Here is a 23,334-nt window from a genome sequence, read left to right on the forward strand (position 1 = left end):
TACGATTTCTGCAGCGGGAATCGCAATAATCGCGAGTTCTTTGCTGTCCGTTTCGTATTTCGTTTTTTTGTCGTAACTTTTTTATTAAGGTTTCGAACGACCTACGCTTATGTAATATTTTTCTTTTATTTAAACCCATAGAATATATCGACGAAGCTTCGTCGTTAAAATCTAGAACACTCTGTATATTATCCGTTACGAACAGATTTCCTGGGATCTTTGAAGATTCCGACGGTATGCTTATTTGAATGGTATTCGCGTGTCGAAAACACTAGAAAATCTCTTTGACTTGTAGAAGAGTTCTACGAGTATGAGATAAATGGCAAGGGAAATATATGTTTTCTGTCTGACGCGAATCTTTTTTTTTCTGTTTTGGTAAAAAAACGGTGATTGTATCGGAGCTTGTAACGATGTGTTGCAGTTAATCACAGAAGGAAATAGAACGTTCTGTCGCCGGTGGCTCATTCTTATGTAAATAAAGTAACCACCGTGCTGGTATACCGGGACAAACGAATTTCTAATAGCAAAGTAACTTCGAAGCCTCGTAATTAGAGCAGGTAATTACAATGTTAATTGTCGAGAACCACTGAATCGGGCAACTGCCATGCCACTTTGATCGAAGAATAAATTTATTTACAACTCGCAAATTGGTACTTTGCACGGGAATTTTGCAAAATATTGTTTCATTACGTTTTTAACGTTTGATATTCAATCGCACAGACTGTTCGTTATGGTGGTTGGTGTAATTTTAAATGTCAACTCTGTTAAAGAGTAAACTGTCTTTTGAAAAGTTCCAGATTACTTTCATGTTATGGAAAGTAGAGATCCTTTTAATGTGATCGTGATTGTAATTTAAAAATACAATTTATTAGTTTCAAAGCAGAAGTTTCGAAGCAGAATTTTCACTATTATTTTCGATTCGGTTTTGCGCGAAACTCAGTGTTGAAATAGCACGTAGTTCGATTTGAAACGAGCAAAACCGTTCCAATTTGTTTACAGTAGAAAAATATGTCTCTCTGAAGTTGTCGAAACAGTCGTACGCATCTCAACAAACCAAATTTTTTCAACGAGCCATCGAAGGTATCCAAAAATTGTGACAACCAGTCTGGTGAAAAGGACCTGCTTCGTATTTTCCATGTATAAAAACCGGAGTATTACTTTTTACAGAGGAAACTTACATAATATCGGAATTCTCTCAATTATAGTACACTTTATAACACATTTCAACTAGGGTTACAAATTACAATTTGAAAGAAAATTTAAAGCCTTTTAAGACGAATATCAAGGTTCTCTGACGCCATAAATCCAAATTTCTGATCAGCGAAAAAGACAGAAAGAAAAAGTTACAAGAAATTACGATTCTCAAAGAAAAGTATACTCTAAAGATTATAAAAATTAAAGAAACGTCAAATTATAACGTTACAATGTGTCAAAAATCAGCGAAACGAAGTTAATATTGCAAAAGGAAACCTAAACACGACGAGTTGCGATCGCATCGAGATTTCTGTAGACGAAAACCGCGGAAACCCAAGCAAGAACGTCGCGAGCGTATCGTCCACAATTAACGACTGTGTTACCACATGTTGCTTCAGAATTCGCAAGTTTCGTCGGTGAGCGAGTTTCCGAAAGTCACCGGAGGCCCAGCCAGCCGCGTTCTCATGGACTTGCCAGCGTGACAGCTAAGACTCCGTCTCGTCTCTGTGAAACTTTTAATTGAACGTTGAATCTGTGCTCGCGGAAACGTACCTGGCGAAAGGTCGCGACAAGCGTAAAACACTCGACCAACAGACCACCCTTCAACGGGGAGAGCACCTATTTTGAGAATAATCAAACTCGTCTCGTTCGAAGTCAGCCGGTGGTTTTCGAGAAGTAGCGCTCTTCCGGGACCTGGAAACTTCGTCTCGGGCGTGTTTTCCGAGAATCTTGATCGTTTCAAAGGGCAAAAGTGCAAAGGGAGTCGAGTGCAACGCGTTGCAGAGAAAAAATCTCGCTAGAGATAACGAACCCTGGGAATTGATAAGAACAGAAAGCTCGAAGTTCCAGTCAGAAACGTGTTTTCAAAGAGAGAAAATAGACTCTTGGGTATATCGTTGTTTTACGGTGAGCACACGAGCAAAATAACAGAAATTCGAGGAAGTTTACTCGTAATCGTACCTCGGGAATACGGTTGTCTTCTTTTTCTATTGAAAAATCGGAAATTGTCGGAGAATAGTGTAGCAGTAGAAGAATCGGCGAACGAAGAGAAGCAAGGATGTCGGAGATTTCGCTACGCCGGAAGACCAGATCGGCCTCGATCTGTGCACCTGGTTTCTCCAGCATGGAACAAATGTTGGAGGCGATGCCTCCCTCGGGTGCCAGAGAGAGGGATAAAATCGACAGAGAGAAGGATAGTGGAAGCGGAACTCCTGACAGCAGTACACCAACGAGAAGACGTAGACCCGCGACGAGGTCTCAGAGTGCTCGCGTCTCTAGCGCGAATAAGAGCATTCGTCGTCGAGCCGCCGCTCAAGGTAATTCTTCGTCGATGATGTAGCTTGTCGGTGTTTCTTTGACATTGCAAAGTATTTTGATGCGATATTATCAAATGGATCGATCGAAGAATCTACGTAGGGACGGTAGATGTACAGCGATGGGATAAAAGAATGTTTATAAAACGAGATTAATTAAACGTTTTTTATGTCCCGTTGTATACATATGCAAATAGAATGTTAAGCCGCGTTAGTCCAGTCGCTGGATTAAGAGAAAGATGGCAAAAACAATGCATGAAATTTACCTTAATGAGCCGTCTGGACGATTCTAGTAACGTTGGAATGTTGTATTCTCGATGGTAACGGTAAACACTGGTTTGGAAAAAGTAGACTTTCGATCCAGTCGTTTGAATGGATTACATACTGGGACGTCTGTACTGTATTCAAATGAAAACGCTGTTTAAATTATTCCAGTTACGATCCAGTGCCGGATTGGATCGCTGGACTGGAATGCAAACCCAGCTTTAGGTAATATATAAATGGAAGGAAAAATTGATTAAATTTTTTTGAAAGAGAGATGCATTTAAGATTGTTCGAATCTATTAGACGATAGTGGTATAGATCTTTTAATTTTGTAATGTCAAGATTTAACGTTAATTGCTCATTTCGTTAATTTGTTTAACTTCGATTTTCATAATTATTTTTTAAGCATAGGGATCATAATTTTACTTTTTAATAATCGACGTTTGGCATTCAATATAAAAATCTATTTGAATTAGACAAACGAGTAACAATAATTACATAACATTAAATAATAATACGTAGAGCTGGTTCGGGACGTTTCCTACCATCTCATTGTTGAATTGCTCGACGTTTGCCGTAGCCACTTTTGTTTGCGTTTGCGAAACATCAAGTATTAACGTGTTCAACAACTAGTTCAATTTTAATCAGTGCATTGCACACGGCGGTTCCATTCTCTTCTCGAATTGCAAAATTAATTTATTCCTTTAATTCGGTTAGTCTCCGCTGAAATATCGTCCGTTTTATCCCGTCCGTTTGCTACGATACTCGGAAACTAAAGGTGCAAAAATATTTTGCATAATTTCGATATACAACGTATAAAATATATTGCGATAAATCAGAGTGACTCGTTTCAATTTTTAGGAATTTCGTAAACATCGTAGAATCTAAGCGAAAGAAGCAATAGTAAGAAAGAAACGTTAAACAAATAGTTGGACTTCTCTATCGTAACTACGATGTTAAGAAGTAGAATTTAACGATTAAATAACGATATAAATCGATTAAGAAACGTAATGTTGCATTAACGTGACGTTAGTCTTTAGTAGTTTAAGTAATAACGAGTTATTCCACTTACCTTTATGTACACGCGCGTTAACACATTGACTCCGTTTGCCGACGCGACGTTCAAGAATAACGACGCCTTCGTACGTTTAGATCAGCGTCCTTTGATAATTAATTTCCATTAAGAGGTCTCTGAACGCGCTAGAATTTTCGCGTGATCAGTTCCCATCGAGCATGGGTGATATCATCTGTCGATGGAACGTGAAAGAACACGCAGATAACATCGTATTCCGCGGTCCGATGCTTCGGAATCCAATGTAACCCATTCACTTCTAAATTAACTCTTTGAAGGGTGAAGTGACGTCACTTTGACGTCACCGTTGTTCGTTTAACGTCCTGAAGCAGCGTATAGAGAAAAGCCTCGTGACGTAGGATATTTTGTAACTTTCGAAGCTGATAGCTTAAAATGCCAACGCATAATCCACGTCACATCCTTGTTTCCTTTTCACTTCCGCTGATGCTGATATTATCAGGAATTATTATGTCGATGTCACGAAGGGATGAAAATGTCCTTGGTAAATTTTTAATCTTACGCAGTTGGTTCTATAATCGTAATAAATTGTAATAAATTTTTAGGTTTTTTTTACTGAATTCGATTCGTAGCGCTACCCTTTTTAAATAAAATTTCTTATTCAGCATTTCTTCATTTTTCAAGACACTCGTACGTTGAGATATTTCAAGTTTCTCGTGTTTTCTTATTTTTGAAGCAAAGTTATATTACAAAGCTGTGAAACAATGGCTAGATATTGTAGGTTGAACGAACAGAACAAAGATTGCACAAGAAAAGAAAGAAATGGTAAAACTTCGGTTTTCTTTAATTTCGAAATGGTACGTTTATTTAAATTCTGTTTATTGGAAGAAAACCATAGTTACGGCTTCATCGATGCTAGAAATACCAGAGAAAACTTTCTTTCTGGTATTTTTCTTAAGCGTTTCTTTCTGCTCGCGAGAATAAATTTGAAATTATTACATATTTTTTGATTTTTGTGACCTAAATTAAACGAACTTCGTACAATTGAATCTACTTATCTTAATGCAAATTTTTATTATTGGAACGAGCAAAATCGGTATATTCCCATCGTACGAACTGGTTGTCCCCGACGAATCCAGATAAATAGAGTTCGATTGTATTGCAGAATACAGTTACGGGATTATTCCATAAAATATAAATCTCGCTATGTTACGAACTCGCTTATGAACGTAGAAGTAGTGTTTAAATGACTTGGAAACAATTTTTTAACGAATTCAGACTTGCTGAATAAGCCTTGAACTTTACGTGTCTAAAGATGATGTCAGGACTTTGTTGGGTAATAGGCTGCCACTAATGTATTAATGAATATTATGAATAATGAATATTAATTTCACTGTGCAAGACGAAAGTATAAACAAGAAAGGGTTCCGTTTCTTAGAAACACATAGCTAAAACAAACGTGAGAAAGGAATGCAATAGTATAAATGTATCATACTTTAGTATTCTATGATTGGACGCGCATCTAAATTTTCTCTGGATTTCATTTGCTGATTTATTTTCGATAAATGCTCTTATTAATAATCGCAGCATAGATAATTATATCGACAAACCGTGCAGCAACGTAGAATTAAAACAATTACTGTAGAATTAATACAATCGTAATAGATAACTAGGTATTTCCCAATTATTTAAAACAAAAATTGAACGATTGATGTAGCGAGCAAATGGTGCTGTTGTTTGGTCTTTTATTTAATAAAAATAATTTATTTCGATTTAATTCGAATATTCTACCAGAGCAACTCTTTGAAAATAGTTCTTCCACAAATTGTTATTTCCTGTTATTACACTCGTTATATGCAAATGTCTAATAAGCGAATAGAAGAACTTTAACTTTTGCCAAGATCGACTTCGATCGTTTTTCTTATAACGATCTGTTGGAATTTACTTGATTTGTAATCGATGCTAAAAAGTCACTAACGGCGACTATACGTGCTAATGGCGGATGTAGTCATCGTCTAAATTAAGTTGTTACACATTTAATGAATATATGTACATATGTGGTCATAGTCACGTGCCACATTTACATGCGATTTATTTACGTGCGATTTATACATGTATATGTATTATTGCAGTATTGCCACTTGAATGTTAACGCTAGAAGCTGAACAATCACATTGTATCTATTTTCGATCGATGCTTCCGCATTGAAAAATTTTTACAGAATAATTAATTCATATTTTCCCACGAATTGTTGATATCTGAGACTCTATCCGTGAAAAATGGTTAAATATTTGTTAAATCGAAAGAATTTTATTTAGTAGTTATATATACCTTCTTGTTGCTTCCAGAGCACTCTTTAACTCCGATTCACCAATTTATATCTCAGCACTTTTCAAAACCCTTTAAATACTTCGAAAATTTGCTGTCTGATCGATTGAAATCCGTCAAGACCACGATACAAAAGTTATCGCCTTTGTCACTAAATGCGATTATAAATTATAAATCGTAAATTATAGTTTCGAAATTTGACGTTTTTCTTTGCGCTTTCGAACCTTGTCACGTTGCTCCTTTTAACTCTGCCGCGATATTTCAATTTCTTCTTCGTATTTAATCCCACCATTAATCACGACTTTCGTCACCAAATTTCTAACACCAAGTTGTAACGAGAAATCATACATATCAATGACGATCCCACGTTAGTTTGCTAAAGCTTAAGAAATGTTCTAACCACAGAGAAATAGAGTTGGGTTAGAAATGATCGAGAACACGCAGGTTAACCGTCCGCAAGAAACCATCCGCCGTTGTTGGACATTTAACCGGAGCTAGCCAGAGCAAACGGATGTCGAGTGTCTTTAAATAAGCTTGTTTTAGCCCACGAAACCCTTCGCGGCATCGTATTTTTGAGTTAAATGGATCGGACGGTTCCTCGAGTGAGGTGCACTGGCATCGTGGAAGCCCGTTTCGTCTGTCAGTGACCTACTACCCAAACGAACGCTGCCAGAATAGAAGCTGAAGCGTGATCTCGACGCGTGAAGCGTGTCGTCGACGCAATATGTAATCGTGTCTCTTACACGCCGCTTTCACGACGCGACTCGACGTCCGACTTGGTTTATTGGGCCGTTGAAATTGATCTTTCGGCCCTTAGATCGTGTCTACTGTCCGATAGGAGAAAGAGTACAGCCAAAGCAGACGGTCCTTGGTATTGATATTTATCAAATTTGCAATGAGTTGTGTCGAAATTTTGCAGCAATTTTCTGTAAACGTAGAAAATTCGTATTTTACGCTGGAGATAAAGCAGAAAATTCTTTCAATTTATGGTGATACGATAATTTCTATTTTTCTAGATCTTCCGCAAAACTATGAGTAAGGGTTGGATTAGATCGTTATTAAATTAGAAGAACATTACGTAATAATAAAATTAGTTATCAACCGCTATTTACGATTAAATAACGAAAGTAAACTAACTAATTCGTCACAGTGAATTTTGATAAAGCTAGGACAGCGAATTTTGATAAATCTCTCTTGGAAAATACGAGTAGAAGTTTCTTCTTCTCGCGTTGCATGATTTTAAAACATGACACTAATGACATTTAGTGACACTAATTACCCCACGGTAATATATAGAAAGTAGTCGAAAATTGAGTAACCAGGCAAACGATTTTTTCAGTTTTTCTTCGTCTTTCCGATATTTATTACCTCGACGAAGATCCGCCACACCGTGAAAGGGTAGATTCGTTTTCAAGCTTATTTCACAAGGGATTCTCAATGAAAATCGTCGAGCGTGAAATAAAGAAGCGACGAGCTTGATCGTGTAAAGGCAGAGCCTAGAAACCTTTAGGATTGAAATATTTTTCAGCTGGCTGTTCAGGATCGATTTCACTTTCGTGTCGTTTAGTACTCGTGGTTTTACTGGAACTCCATATGCTTCGATATTCCCCGAACAAGAAGATAATCCTGGATAAAACGAAAGCTTTCTTTTAGCATGAAGAAGCGAAACTATGCTTTAAACCTATGAGATTTATTACCCTTTTACGAGAACTAAGCGGATGAATGTAATTCCGTTTAAAAAGGATAAAACGGTCTCAACATATTTATTCTTGACACAAATAATTTTTGAATATCTCAGAACTAATTTTTGTCTTTAAGGTTTGACAAATTTATTGATTATTTGCAGTTTTTCCCTCACTGTAAAGCACGTATACAGTGATTTACTTATCGAGATATGTCTTCTTTGAAAAACTTGTTAACGCGCACGTTTGGTATCGAGTTTCTAATTAACGACGCGTCGAAATAAAAATTAAGGCGCAATTTTATTAATTTTTATCAATTATGCTATACGGAATGACGAATATTTGTCGCGTGTAGAATGTACTCGCGTATCCAAATAAGAAGAAAAATCTGCGTATTTGCGAACGTCACGTATATTGTTTATCTTCGCATGACGAGGGATATTGGATCGAAAGCTCGATTTATGAATCTCCATCGATCGTCTCTTTTCAATTCAGCTAGCCTGAGCGAGGAAAAAGATAAAAAAGAAGAAGAAGAAGAAAAACTGCAAAAGGAACAAGTATGATTTACGGTGGCATCAAAATCCTAGGCAACATTGTATTTCGAATCATTTTATTGAACGACATTTTCACGTGTCGCTCGCGGTGCTTTTCTTCGAGCTTTTCTTTCTTTAGAAGCTTTAAAAGGCGGTCAGCAGTAGCAACAAAAAGGGGACAATTTCCAAAGGGCCCACGCATGAGATAGTAGGAAGCCATCGAGTGTAAAGTCTGTTCAGTTCAGGACCTAGCGAAAAAAGGGAACAAAAAACGGCATTAAGAGGGAAGGTAGATACGTAGATGGATAAGAATATTAGGAACGTAACCTGACGTCTTTACAACTCCTTTGGCTTCGATTGCATTACCACGATTCCGTAAAAAGTCGCTTTTAGAGAGTTCAATAATACTTTAAGTCTGTCGTTACGAAGAGTTACACGATTAATCGTTTTTAGCAAACTGAAAAAGTAGGATATTTAATGAAATAAAGGAATACGACGCTAAATGTATATATCTTCATGATTTATGATAAACCGTTGATAAAAGATTCGAGTCGATTCGAGAGTGAACCGTCAATCATATATCGGTTGTTTTAATTTGTTTCAGCTGCACACCATCATCATCATCATCATCACGAAGGCACAGTTAAATCTGCTCATTGCAGCAGCGAGCCCAGGCTGACCGACAATGATATCAGCCCTGGCCTCAGAAGAAGAGGAAGTCGAAGAGGGCAAAGTATGCATCATAGTCATCACAGAAAGAGTAATGCATTTTTGGATGTTCCTGATCCCTCGAATCAGATTCAGAGGGAAGAAGGTGAAGACGAGGACAGTTACAGGCTCAGAAGCTTCAGTCTCACCAGCAAGGGTAAGTCTTTTCTATAATTTGATCAGAAAACCTGTTTAATTCCCCTTGTCAACAATTGTCAGCTTAGAACGAGACGATAATAATTTATCATCTATTTTTTTCGCTATACATTTACTCCGGATAATAATTCCAATCCCTCTTTCACAAAACACAAAAATCAGTCAAATTAGAATTAATAATATGGGGAGGAAAACTAAAACTTTTATAAATATATAGATCATAAGATACCTATAACTTCCTTTTAATTCAATTCTGTTTATTAATTAATCCGCGAAAGAAACCTTTCTTCGTCATCCAGAAATTCAGAACTTTTCTTTCTAAAAAGAGAAATAACCAAATTAGCGAATGGTAACTGGTAGCTTTCACTCAATAGTTTCAACTGTAAGACCAAAAATGGCTGAATTTCTACTTTTGCCAATTTCTTCCTTACGGAGAGTGACAACCTCATCCACGAGATTCTAATCGAAACCATAAAAATCTTTCCAGCCGGTAGCCTCGATTATAAATTCAAAAAGACACGTGACTCGATGCTTGTACTACGATACGAGCATAAACGTATATCAGCGACCAGTTCTTTGACGAGGAAAAAAGCGTTTCCGATTTCGTCCCCCGTGGACCATTTCTCGCGCGGCTACCAACTGTTTCTATTGCACGGCAGGATTATTTTCCTCTCTGGTTCTCCGGGGATCATCTACGAGCGATTTCTATCAGGTTTATCGGAGACCTCGTAGTTGGAGCCTGGGCTTCTGCCTCGAATTCGTCGTCCGGCGTTGTGGCCTGCGCTCGTCGAGTGAAGAACTCGTGCCAGAAATACACGTTTTCGCGGTAGCCAGAGAAAGAGGGGCGAGAGAGAGAGAGAGAGAGAGAGAGAGAGAGAGAGGGAGAGTGGACGAGAGCTTAGAGAAGAAGGCGGTAGAGAGGCGAGATAAGCGAAAATAGAGTATCTATAGTTGTGACGTCGTACGGCTTCCTCGAAACCGGTTGCTCGCCACGCGAGAGCTTTCAGAGCCAACGAACGCGCGTGAAAGTCGTTTACTCGTTAATCCCCCGTTTCTGCTCCCGATTCCCAACTAGATTTTCGGATTCCTGTAATTGTAGATGTGGAAATAGCAGTCTTGGATAGAGAGAAGCTCTCACGGGTGTGCACGCGCGCGTCAACACCACCGGTCATTAAAAAATCAATGACGAAAGTTTGAGATTGAGAAAAGAAGGAAGACTTTACTCATTTTTTGTTAAATATTTTATCTAAATGCAATGCTGCATTATTAGTTCTGATCGCTTTAGAGAATTTATAGAATATACTTTTTGATTCGTACTTTATCGTAATCGTGAACTGGATGGCAGTAGAACACGGTCCTTCGGACAGACATTACCACTGTAGGCAAAGTGCTAGGATACTCTGTCGAAATAGGATCGTTGCTGTCGAGACGGCAACACCAGATTTTAAAGTAATCGGTAGACTATGAGTTTCTATGCAAATTCACATTTTTGAAAATATAATTAAAAAAAAGCCGAAGTAGAAAATTGTTTTGCATATCAAGTATCATAGAAAATACCATGCTTTGGATATTTTATATATCTTTTCGTATTCTGTGCAATTTTGCATCTTTTTTAAATTCCTATTAATCAATATCTTTTGGGATAATTGAATGGAAACCTCGAATATAAGTTTAGAGCACATTTAGCATATTTTGGGAAAAGGCGGTTTTCAAGTTACACCGTTCCATACATTTCAAACCTAACGTGCTTCATTCGCTCAACGTTAGGCCTTCTGACAAAATGTTTGCAAACTGTGGTACTAAAATGACCGACACGCACTATATTCTAATGTTTCTAGACCATGGTTTAACGTTTTAGAACCATATTTTAATGTTAATTAAACTCTGACTAAAATATTACGTTGTAGACTCTTATGTTCTAGGCCTCCGTATACTAATTTTTCTGGATTAAATACTTCTTAAAAACTAATGGAAAAATTACAACTGTGTGGAACGTCATATCAGCTTATATAGATAAAACATTTTCTTTTCTTTAAGTATCGCATTTTTTGCACGACACGTATACAAGCTCCCTCATTAAGTTTTTGACAAAGTTCGTCTCTGATATTAGAATTTATTTCTTGTATAATTCATGTATATTGCTATTATATTTCCTTCTTTGTGATTGATATTTCAGCCTCCGTTTCCATTATGTTTATGTATCTTCATCAATTCTGTCTGTTTTCGTTTCTCCTATTGTTTTCCTTTCGAATTGTTTCGTCTGCAAATTTCATTTGGAAGTTTCAATCTGTCTGACGAATTTTGCGCGGTAAATCGTTGGGATATCCACGACGAGCTCTGAAAATATTTCGTGACGCCTGAAGCTATCGAAATGAATTAATAACGTTGCGAAGGAAAGGCCTATGTCCAATGTTTTTCGAGACGTCGGATTCATTCTTCAGGCTAATATTCATCTCTGCTATTTTATCCTTCGGTTTGCCGAGATCTCTACGAAAACATTCGATTCACGTGATCGCGAATATTTGTTGCTCCTTCTGCCTCCTCTCTCCTTCTCACACGATCGATCTTCGACTTCTGCTGAGAATGATTGTTTTACACATTTCCTAGCCTTTCAATTATTATTATCGCCATCCGTTGAAAATCTTTCGGATATTACATTTTTATTGCGAAGATTTAGCTTTGAAAGACGCTGCTGTCAAAGTAAATCAATTAGAACCTAATAATCTTGTACAATTAAATATTTCGTATTTATTTAAGTATTTAAACGATGGTTTAAACTTTAAGTCCTTTTAAAGTTAAGCTGTTATATTAATTTATAGAATCGATAGTTACAACTTGAGTGAATTTGTTGGAAGTTCTATTTGAAAAAGTCTTGACTGGCAAGCACTGATCAGAAGTTTGCGATTAAAGCTTCTTCTTCTTCTAGTTAGAACGTAAAACGATCGATAGAGAAGTTTTTACGCCACTATCATTTAAATCTCTTTGAAATTTACGTTCTTACACCGTCTATTTTCCTCACAGGAAATTCGAAATTGAAAATTAAAAGAGAGCAATCTTTAGCTTATATTCTTTGAAAAATTCTCAATTCCGATGATAATCTCTTTCTTCTCTCAAAAAAAAGTCGAGTCTCTTGAGCCTATGTTACGCTCTGGATATTTCCAGAAACGTGTTATTAGAAGTCGTCGTTTGTAACGAGGAAAGTCACCTAAAAGAAAAGCACCGTTTCCAGGCATTTGGAAATACGGATCAGAAGTAAATAATCGCGAACTGGATGTTTAGCGTAGCTCGCGGGAAATCGAGTCCGCTGTCTTTAATCTAATCGCGTTTCTCGATTTCTCGTTAAACGATTTCCGGGGAACGATCGTTCGAAGGAAGGACATTTGCCTTGCAGGCGTGCGCCGCATCAGATTCGAGAGTATCGCCACGGTTTGCTAGGTTTATCGAGTGCACAGCCTGCTGTAAAATTAATATTTCTTCTGGCAGTACTTGCTTCGTCGGAAAAATCTCACTTCGTGGATCTTTCTCGCGTAAAGAGGCATTAAAACGTTGATAAGCGCGATAATGTAATACACGCGTGAACTTTATCATAATTTTTATTTCGAATTATATGCAGCGTAAAAATACTTGTTCCAGTGCTTGGACCTTAAACAATCTATTAAATCTTAATGACTTTATTTTAGTCCTTTGATAATGTAATGAAGTGAATTCAATACGAATCATTTATATAATAATTATCGCTTTATTTTCAAGATCTTGTTGTATCAAGTACAAGAAACATATGTATATCTTCAACTTTTTGTAAGGAATAATTATGGTTTAAATATTTGCTTCGGTTCCTCATTGTTAAATGATTAATAACGTGAATCGATAAATCTAAAAAGAACGTTAATTCATCCTAGGCCTTCCTCGTTATGATTCGAATATATTTTTTATTCTCCGAGGTAGTATAATATACGAGAGATTGAAATTCTTTTGTTTTCGATACCTTTGTTCCATGATTTTCAATGTCGATGGGCTTTTTCAATTTTCGATACATAGAAGAACTTATTGAATTTTTCTACCATCAACCTACTAGAAGCTAAACGAAAGAGTTTTCGGTCTTTGCTTAAAGACGAACGGTAGATGTGTCGAGGAAAAATGAAAATCTATCAATAACCGTAGAAATAACGAAATTGGAAATTCAGAAATTATACAGCTCGTCCTTCGCACATTTACGCCTAGTACTTTATTCCGTTATAAATTAACTAACGAATACGCTAACTGAGAGAGTTATCTTTTTTTCAGCTTCTCGTTTTCAGTTCACATTCGTTAATTAAAACCGCAATATTTCTCCACGTTTGTGGCTCGTTTGCGTATTTCCTCCTTTCACCGGTGCGATTCATTTTATTTCGCTCTGTCTTCAAATTACTAATTGCGATAAAAAGCGTGTCAAGAAGAAATTCCTTAGAATTAGTTCACCAATATATCGAAAATTCCTGGCAACTATTTACTTATATGTTTTATTTATTTATTTATACTTAGTCCATAGCTTTCGGCTTCGGACGACTTTCGGTTTACATCTCTTATATAATTTCATTACATCATATACATATCTCTTACACTAGCTCTTCTATAACTATATACAACCTATTTACTTATATGTTATCACTGTAACTAGGCACGACTATCGTGATCGTGTTAACGAGTTTTAAAATGGATCTGAAAATCGTAAAAGTTACAAGGTATATACTGGAAGTATATATCTACGCTTTACAAGTTTAAGCCTATCGTGCATGCTGTATAGCAATTTTTCACCAAGTACATGTTTATAATAAACGTTCAGTAATCTCTATATATGTTGCTAGATTGGCCTTGACCATTACTACATATTTATATATACCTCGTACATAATTCTACTATCGCAATCACGATAATCGTATCTCGTTACAGTGCTCACGAAATTTCACAGAGTTTCACATAACATGTACGATATACTGATGAAAATTTTCTGTGACAAACATTCGAATGCTTTCGTAAGCCACTGTACGTATATCGCGTTACAGTCACAATCGTACCGATTGCATCACTTTTTACAGCGAAATCTTATTACAATTTGTTACGTAGAATTCCTCGAAGAAACACATAACTGGACGATTCTAGAGAGATGATGTCATTATTCGTATTTGTTCTTTGCGGGGAAATTAATTTCCGGGAAATTTGCCCACGGTTCTTTGTCCCTACCGTAAACAAGAATTTACAGGTTGTACGACGAACCGTCGTTATTTCTCGTTAATCAACTTGGCACGGCTACCAGATGTGGACAGTGTAATATCACCAGGCTGTTAACTTTGGCCAAATCCTCTTACAATTAGCGTCAATGGAACGACCAGCGAAAGGATGCCGAATCATTTAATATTTGAAGCTATTGAATCGATCGATGCTCAATGTGTAACGCTGATTCGTCGATGTTTTAATGCCAGGGTAATCGATAAATTGAGAATTACGAGTATGAATGGTATAAAATAAGATTTCAGGAAAGGTCAGTATTTTGTTGTGCTTCTATGCATAGAACGATCTATAGGAAAACGAATATATTTTATTTATAGAACATTTGCATGTTCTCTTGGTATGCGTATGTCCTTTTCGTGCTTTGGTTTGATATTCTCGTTTTTTATTCATTTATCTTATCTCGTCTTTTTTATTACTCTGTCTTATCAGGTTTAGTCCGTTTAATCTTGTTCTTTCATTTATCAGGCTTCCCTTTGATTTTTTCTTTCTTGATCTACAAAAGTGGTTACAAATTTGGGATTATCAAGAATTTCAACGAATAATCTCAATTTTCGAATCGATTAGACGCAAAAATTTCAAAGTAGATCTTAATTTTACATCGGGTAAAATATTTTTCTTGTTATAGATACAACAGCTAGGCGAAAGCGCGGTATCGAGCCGGTTTAATAGACAGTTTCACTTTGTCCGACAATATATCTCACTCTGGCGTCCAATATTTTCTTCCCTGTAACACGTAAATCCCTTAACCCTCTTTGAAGGATTTGGGCTTCGACTATATACATACTACGATCCAACCGTTTCTCTGAAAATCAGTATGATTTTTCTATTCTCATCTTTAGCATAACGCAGGAGCAAGAATATTATATTTTGAATTCTGTAGTTTCTTTTTTAATTTTGAACTTTAATATTAAAAAAGAATAAGATCTTCTATATGAAAATGTAACAGTTTCTTTCAATCTCGCTATTCTCGTCTTCCAATTTTTCTTACACGAGATCATCTACAAATTTTCCATTAATTCTCGGACGTCAAAAGCTGAGCTAACTCTGGCACACGTTGATATATCATATTTTCTAGTTACCGTGTTACATTTATTCCGTCAAATCGTATAAACAATTTTGTCCTTTTACACCGTCTTATCTATCACGTAAGAGTAAAAAGCTTGTTTCATCGTTACAAAATATAATAATCGACGCTCGTTACAATGATCGAATCTGCGTTAAGCGAGACTTGGGAGCGAAGCTGAGCACGATAATCCGATAATCTATCGTCCCATTAATCGATCTTCCGATAATAATCAATCTCTAATAAGTCGATACACGTAATTTTCCTCCTAATCAGTCTTATATAATTAATTTTCGGCTGTCTATCGATCGCGTAATAAATCAACGATCGAAGGCCGCGTTATTACTTCGATGTTTTCGGTTCGAGAAACAGGGATATCATTTGCGAAGAATTGGCCGTCTAACAAATTGGATCAGTCGTGAGCGGTCGAGACTACCGTTTCACGATATAGCTGTCTTTCGCGCGAAAATAAAACGCGTTAACGAGATCATTTATTTTCTATTTCCCGAGCGTGTAAGCGATATTTGCCACGCTAGTTGAATAGCCAAACTAACGGCCGCTTAATAGAAATTAAACGTCGCCTCGCCTCGTGAACGATTCTATCGTGCATCAAGAAAATTCGACCACCTGTTACGATGCAAAGTGAATCGTACTTCTTGACTTACTGCCAGTTTATCTTGTTGATCGCATGCTCATTTACGGCAAGGTTACGTTGTTGTTACCGATCGTTTCGCCAATATCGGGTTATTTATACTTTATTTGTGCAATTAAGTCTGTCCGCCGTTAATCGACGTTCAATACAAATAAGGTTTCGAGCGTTCAACTAATCCGCGATCGTTCATTTATGTACACTGGTAAGCGAAGTATTTAACGAACGGAAAATTACGAGCAATTTGAAGAGAATGATTTGCACATTACGGTAAATTAGAGAAGTATCGATAGCTACTGTTTAAACTTTAAACCGTCGATTTTAAACGATAGATATTTCTTTCGAATATTTAGTATTTCGAAACCCTTACCGATGGCAATGTATATCGGTGTCGTATATACTATATCTACATCACATGTACGAAAAGTATGTATGTATCAGTCAAGCTTAGGATTATACATTTTATCGCGAAATAGTAATACAGTATAAAAAATAAGAATAGGCTTTACATTTTACTGATTATTAACTGGCGATTATTATTAATTTAAAAATATGCGGATGATTATCGAATCTGTGTTTTGAAACTATGTCGAAAGCTTTGGTCTGAAATTTCTCAGTCAGATTTATCATTCGTGTCTCATAGCGGAAAGAAAATTGTTTAAACGTAGATTATCAAAGGGATTAATCGAGTAATTAGGAGACGTGATTCGTTGCTCTGGTTTTACGTCGATTCTTTAAGCAACGATAATATCGTTTCAGAAGATCACAGCGGCTTTGTCTAGTTTCAAACATGAAAGGCTTGTAAAATGAAAATGAGAAACTGAGCGTCGAAACCAATAAGCGATATCTACGTCTGCAACTCTTCAGAGATTTCCACCAGTGGTTCGATTTAATTTTTCCCGACTTCAAACGGATGACATCAGCGAAACTCTTTTCGCTCTTTCACTTTTCGTTGATTTCTCCGATGCTATCTTAATCTCTCCTGAGTTTTGGCCGGTAACATCTCGTTTGAGCTTCTTTCCGAGATTACGAACCTTAAAATTAACCGCCTTTGCAGAGTATAGTCTTTAATGAAAACTTTAAGATAAACTTTCATTGAAATATTATCTTCTAATTTATGTTTACGTATTTTCTTGCTACGTACTTTTTAAAAATTAATTTTTTATTACTTTCAGCTAAATTTTTCGTTCTATTTCAACAACTTCTTAAATTAGTTTTTGGCTTCTCGATATTCTAGTCGCATCGACTATTCCAAAATAGTTTGTCATTCGATATTACGTTCATTCCTCTTCGATTATCTTTTTTTATCTCTAATTTGTGCTCAAAAAAACATCAATCGCTAGACCGTGGATTCTTATGCATTTCTAGCAAATCTACATGTAACATCTAGCGGAGAAACAAATATTTCTTCAAATTTTATTGCTTTATTTCCGTTGCTAAAAATGAAAAATTGCACGAATATCCGCAATCTAGTAACCGATACACAACCGTTTTTAGACTTCCACGAACGATCTTTATCTAAACAGCACGCCATATTTAAACCATTCTCCTATTCTTCGTCTCAGAGCAACAAACTGCTCTTCCCACGTCCTAAATTGAATTTTATTATCCTGCCACGAACGCTAAGAATAATCTTATTGTATCTACCATCTAGCACGGAAGAGGCTCTGTTGACTGTGGTTTAACGAAACCGGTGCGTTATTAAACGGCTCGGATCGTTTGCGAAATGAATATATGAATGAGTAAACGGCGTACCTTGTCCGACAGTGTCGAGACTAGATATCGAGCGTTCGCCTCGTCGTACGTCTAAGTACGGCCTGCCAGGATATTCGAGAGGTCAACGAACACGGAACACAGCGAGGGTTGAAGCTCGACGTAAGTAAACATAACGACCCGCTAACGTTTCGTTACTATAGAGTAGTAAATAATATTGATTCGCGTCTTGCCACGCGTCCGCTGTAGGTCATATCCCAGTATACGTCCCTTTTTTTCGATTATTTTTATCGACCTGCATTGTTTACCGAACGATAGTCCGATATTTGGCCCTCGTCGGTATTCGAGGGGTTACCGATAGTATTTTCGGTTCTCGATAATTAAAATCGACTGCCAGTGAACGTACAAAGGGTGAGTCACCTGATGTTAGAATATAAAATTTCTCCCTTGTTCTCGGCGGAAAAAACACAATAGGGTGGAAGGTTGTTAGGAAGGGTTGGTATCATAATAAAATAAATATAGCGAGGGAAATTTTTTTTTTTTTTTTGAAGTTTCAGAATCATTAATAATTTTTAAGATAATTTTCATTAATAATGGCGATTTTTTAAAATAATTTTTTATATCAATTTTTGTATCATTTTGTATCACGCTATTAATAATTTTTTATGGAGTACCTAATTCTTACGAATGGTAATCCGTTTTTCATAACGCGGTCGATGTTTGAAATTACTTTGTAGTCGCAAGCCGGTTTTCTTGTTTTATATTTGTTATTCGTCTATTTAAAGAAGCTTTGAAATGGTAAGGTGTAAGAAATATCTTCACAAAGACTTACATCCTTCCTTTTGCGTAAGATTATCTTTTCTGAGATAAAGAGATCTGCTCGTTAGAAGGTTAATACATTATGCATGGATGAATTTCTTTCTATCAGCTATGACATAACAAAAATATATCGACGCTTCGATAATGATTACCTTTATATAAACAAAACTTGTGTTACGCTTTGTCTTTCTCTTATCGTTAAATTTAATGAAAAAATCGGACTTTCGATTATATTCAATTACGACTGCTGATCTTTATATCTTAATATTCCAGTGGCTTTATGTTTATCGTTTCGTAAGTACGATTTTGAAATTAGTTCAGATTCAACTTTGAAATTAGATAACAGGATATTTCGTCGAACATGTATTTATGAAAAATTTTGATTACAAATCCAAACACAAGTATACGCAACGACTTCGAGAACGGTGCATCGCATCGAGAGTTGCTACGCTACCTTTAACAATTTACGAAGGTTGTGGTCAACTTTGTATTCAGGAAATATACGTGCACCTATTTATATACTCGATTATGATCCGCTGTTACGGTCAAACATATTAACCACGTTAGATCGTATATTTATATCACGTGTGACGCGCGCGCTTCAGCGGCATCTACGAATTAATTAAAATCAAAATTCAATAACGATTAACGGTACAACATCACCTTTCCATAAAGGAAATATGGCTTCTTTTCTCAAAGAAATAAGATACGATAAAATAAAGAAGGAAAGCACAAGAATAAAATTATTTCCCGTGTAAAAATTGTAGCGATAAGAATTAAACATTTCCTGGAATCTCATAGGAAAGGGGAAAAGTAATAATAACCGACGTTGGGTTTTTCAAAGCAAAGTGGATCGCCATCAGCAACAAGTCACCCTTGTTTCTGTTTATTTCTCTTCCTCTTTGCTTCCAGCAGTCGTATTGTACCAGACGTTCACTGCGCTGAAAGTTTCGAACGAACGTGCTCGACGAAACAGGGAAGGATGAATCATAGCGAGGAGAGCAGCCCCCATAAAACGAACGGTACATGTCCATAAAGTCGTGGAAGATCGTTGATCGATACCGGTCATGTTTACCCGTCATTTCTTCTCGCGCCCTTCATCTAAGTTTATTCTGTCCACCCATCGGATATTAGAATCGTTGGTGCTTCGTCAATTCCTAGAAAATTAATTTTTGTTATTTTTACGTCTCGAAGATCTTACGTTAATTGAATTTTGTGTGCGCAGGAATTGTAATATTTCTATTTCCAACGGGAAGGTTCGTGACAGGTATATGATATAATTTCCATCGAGCAAATAGATATGTCGTTCGAGTTTGAAAGGAATTCTATATAAATGCAAGTTTTTTTTTTTATTCAAATAATTGACCTTAGCTTCCCCTGAAATTTACAATTTGTCAGGATATTTTTCTACAGTTTCCGAACACATACTCTTTTACCGTCAGTTTCAGAAACAGAATCGTTATCTTTCCTTATTATTTTTTTCCTAATTAAATATTCTAGAATAACTTGTTCTTTCTAAATTTACGATATCGTTAAAACTCTTACTTTTTTCGGAACCTTTTTAATCCTTACTCTTTCCATATCAAAATAGAGATATCGTACTGAATCGACGAACACTTTTTCTTATTATTTCGACATCAGTAATAGATATTTTTATTCGTATATTTAAATTAAACGACGTAAAAGATCCTTTGGTTCGGTTTGAAGATAATTTCGTATTTCCGTAAATCGGAGGGATAAAAGCGTTCGACGATAATGATTTTATCGCAAACTCGAAAGTTACATCAGTCATAGAGTACGTCATAAGCGCGTGTAAAAACAAGTTGTATCAGATATAACTACCGTGCACACGATATGCAAATTAAACTTTACATCGAGCTACGTAGATATCGTGGAGGAGCGGACAAGTTCATCTTGTTCCCTGTGAAACGTTTTTACGATTACGGGTCGCTACTCCCAAGCATGATAATCTTCGTGAATTATCTAGGATAATTGCAAATCAATCAAATCTCCTACTACGATAAAACCGTAGAATAATTTTAATAATGGTATTTTTATTTAGATCATGCATCGTTATATCGCATTAATATTGTAAGACATTTTTGGAGCCCGTGATTAGCGAACTTCGTTAACCCTATCTACACAATCTTAATTTAATTTTAATAATAACGCTCTTCAAAACATGCATCATTCTCTTCGACGTTCACGCGAGGCCGTTAAAAAGTTGAACTGCGTCAAAATTACCACGATCAATAGAAATTACCGCCTTAATAAAACTGAGGCATAAAACTTGTACCAAAATAACGAAAATGAGAGAGCTAAAAAATAATTATTACAACCTATATTACAACCTATTATTACATACTGTACCAAAACCATCGAAACTCTAAGAAATGCGATATCGTAAATCTATAAAATTCCTATGAAAAATTACGAATCGATGATTCTGGTTGTATTAACAATTTTTCCCGTTAAATATTTTTGAAACTTCCAAAGCGATAGAATATTAATATCTTGATATAAAAATAATCGTCGCGCGACCGTAATGAATTTTCACGATAGTTTAACGCATACAAAAATAGTAACTAATTTTTACATGAAAAAAATTGTTCTCATTTTAGATACAAACCTGTTCGAAATGATAATTCTGCAAATGCATATTTTGGATCGATCACGCGATACAATTATATCGATGCATACTGTTGTTATTGCAATTGTACCTCACGATCGCATTATGCGTGCGTATTTAATTAAAATTGAAATAATAAACGTGAAGTTACCGCACGGTTAAGTTCCCCCTGGCAAGCCTCGGCTGGTGGATAGTACGGATATAACGATTTGTTGACATTGCCACGGGACAGAAAATATACCTCGTATGTGCAGGTGTATTTTCTGTCATAAACACTCCGGTGAAATTACCGGTCCCGCGATATATTTATAAGCACGGCGAGTATGCTTCGCGCGGCTATGAATAACGTCCCTTATTTTTCTATTTGTACGCGTCGAGTCTTTAATATTTAGCTAATGCCTTATAGCCATGTATTTTATTTCAACAACGATCGGTCGTCAAAGTTTGCTCTTTACCTTTTATTCGTTTCGTTTTCAAATCGAAATACTTCTCCTTTTGTGTAACTGTGATTAATATCTTTTGACCATTCTAACACTGTTCGAATTTTTCTATCGTTATCAAACGCGAAGGTAATATTTCAGGAGAAATTTTGACATAAAATCGGAACGATTATGCTTATCGATAATGGTTTATTTATACTTTTCTGAAACTTAAAAAATTGCTTAAACGACAAGATTAATCTAGTCTTTGGCTGTTTCGATTCTCCAAGGTAGTTATCTTTTCCTTTATTTAAATTTTATCTAAATCTTGTTAAATCTATTCGAATTCTTCCGTGGATTTTAAAGTTCGATAGCTTTTTCTACAATTCCCTCGTTATTTCCGATGCTGAAACATTTCCGATTTTACAGATTTCAGTTTCACGATCTTGGAATATTATTATAGATCCTACAACCTCGTATTTGCGAAAATGAATTTGTCGATGGCATATCGCTCTACTTTACTTTCTCCATCGACGGTCGCGGTCGTCACGAGAAAGTAACATATCTGACATCTGAAATAATCTTCGCGTTAACCTTCCCGCGAAATCGCAGTTCAAGGTTTGGATTCGGTAGAGAACGTGTCACGACATAAATCATCGAATGCGTTCGCCGCGGTAATAAAAGTTAATGAAAGGGACCGGCTGGCGCAGCCTCGAAATAGATTTCATCTTAAAAATAAACGATGATCCCCTGGCTGGTGCTGGTTAAAGGAAAATCCGTGTTTACCAACAACGGCGGTAGGCTGCCGCCTTGCCGCACGGAAAATTATTAATTACAGGCTTGGTTAGCCGAGTGAAATAAAACGAAAATTTCTTTCAGGGTTCAGCGAGCATTCCCTGTCGAACAGACGAGCTGTACCGTTCGTACGGCCGACAATATATCGTGTGAGTTCATTTAACCAGTATAAGACACACAACGTGTCTGCACGGTATTGCGTTTCAAAGTAATGCTGTAAACCGCTCTAAAAATATGGCTCGAAAGATGACGAGGCCGAACCCTTTTCCCCGCTGCTCGATCGGTCCCGTAACTCGTCGCTTCACGGGCACTTTAACGTGTTAAAATTTCGGAACAGTCAAATTATTTTGCAGTTTAATTAATCGTGGAAATGCGCTATGCATGCTATGTAGGCGTAGCTTGTATTATCAGAAGGTCAAGAAGATATTTCACAATTTTTATAGATATTTTATGCCTATTATAGGAAAGTTGCTGAAATTCTATTAGAAATTGAAAGATACGACTAACGCGATAATATTGGTATTGGAAACTAACTTTGATATTTAGCGTCTGATAGCGAATCTGATATTTGTTACGATGCTGTTACGTATCTAGCAAAGAGCAACTTGTTCTATTGTTATTACAAAAACAACAAGGATTATCGATCAACGGGGAGAGTATATCTTCCCTGTCAACATTTACCAATTTGACGCCACTCTGAAATTAAACAATCGTTTTAATACCGCTCGATATTAAACAATCTACTTGTAAATTCATTGACTACGGATATGA

At 36.4% G+C, this 23,334-nt stretch overlaps 1 protein-coding gene across 3 annotated transcripts in view; it reads left to right on the plus strand.

Annotated features, from left to right (window-relative positions):
* Window positions 1–23,334, plus strand: part of LOC100746374 (GTP-binding protein RAD) — an 80,793-nt gene that overhangs the window by 2,994 nt on the left and 54,465 nt on the right. For 2 of the 3 annotated variants that reach the window (XM_012384102.3, XM_024366698.2), the window contains exons 2-3: window positions 1,593–2,510; window positions 8,949–9,209. In XM_012384102.3, the coding sequence (XP_012239525.1) occupies window positions 2,252–2,510; window positions 8,949–9,209 (520 nt within the window). In that variant the 5' untranslated portion in view covers window positions 1,593–2,251. Of the gene's footprint in view, window positions 1–177; window positions 558–1,592; window positions 2,511–8,948; window positions 9,210–23,334 lie in introns of those variants that run through there. The other variant, XM_033320048.1, reaches the window with a different exon arrangement.

Source organism: Bombus impatiens, unplaced genomic scaffold (assembly GCF_000188095.3).
Source record: "Bombus impatiens unplaced genomic scaffold, BIMP_2.2 scf_0233, whole genome shotgun sequence".
Taxonomy (NCBI): Eukaryota; Metazoa; Arthropoda; class Insecta; order Hymenoptera; family Apidae; genus Bombus; species Bombus impatiens.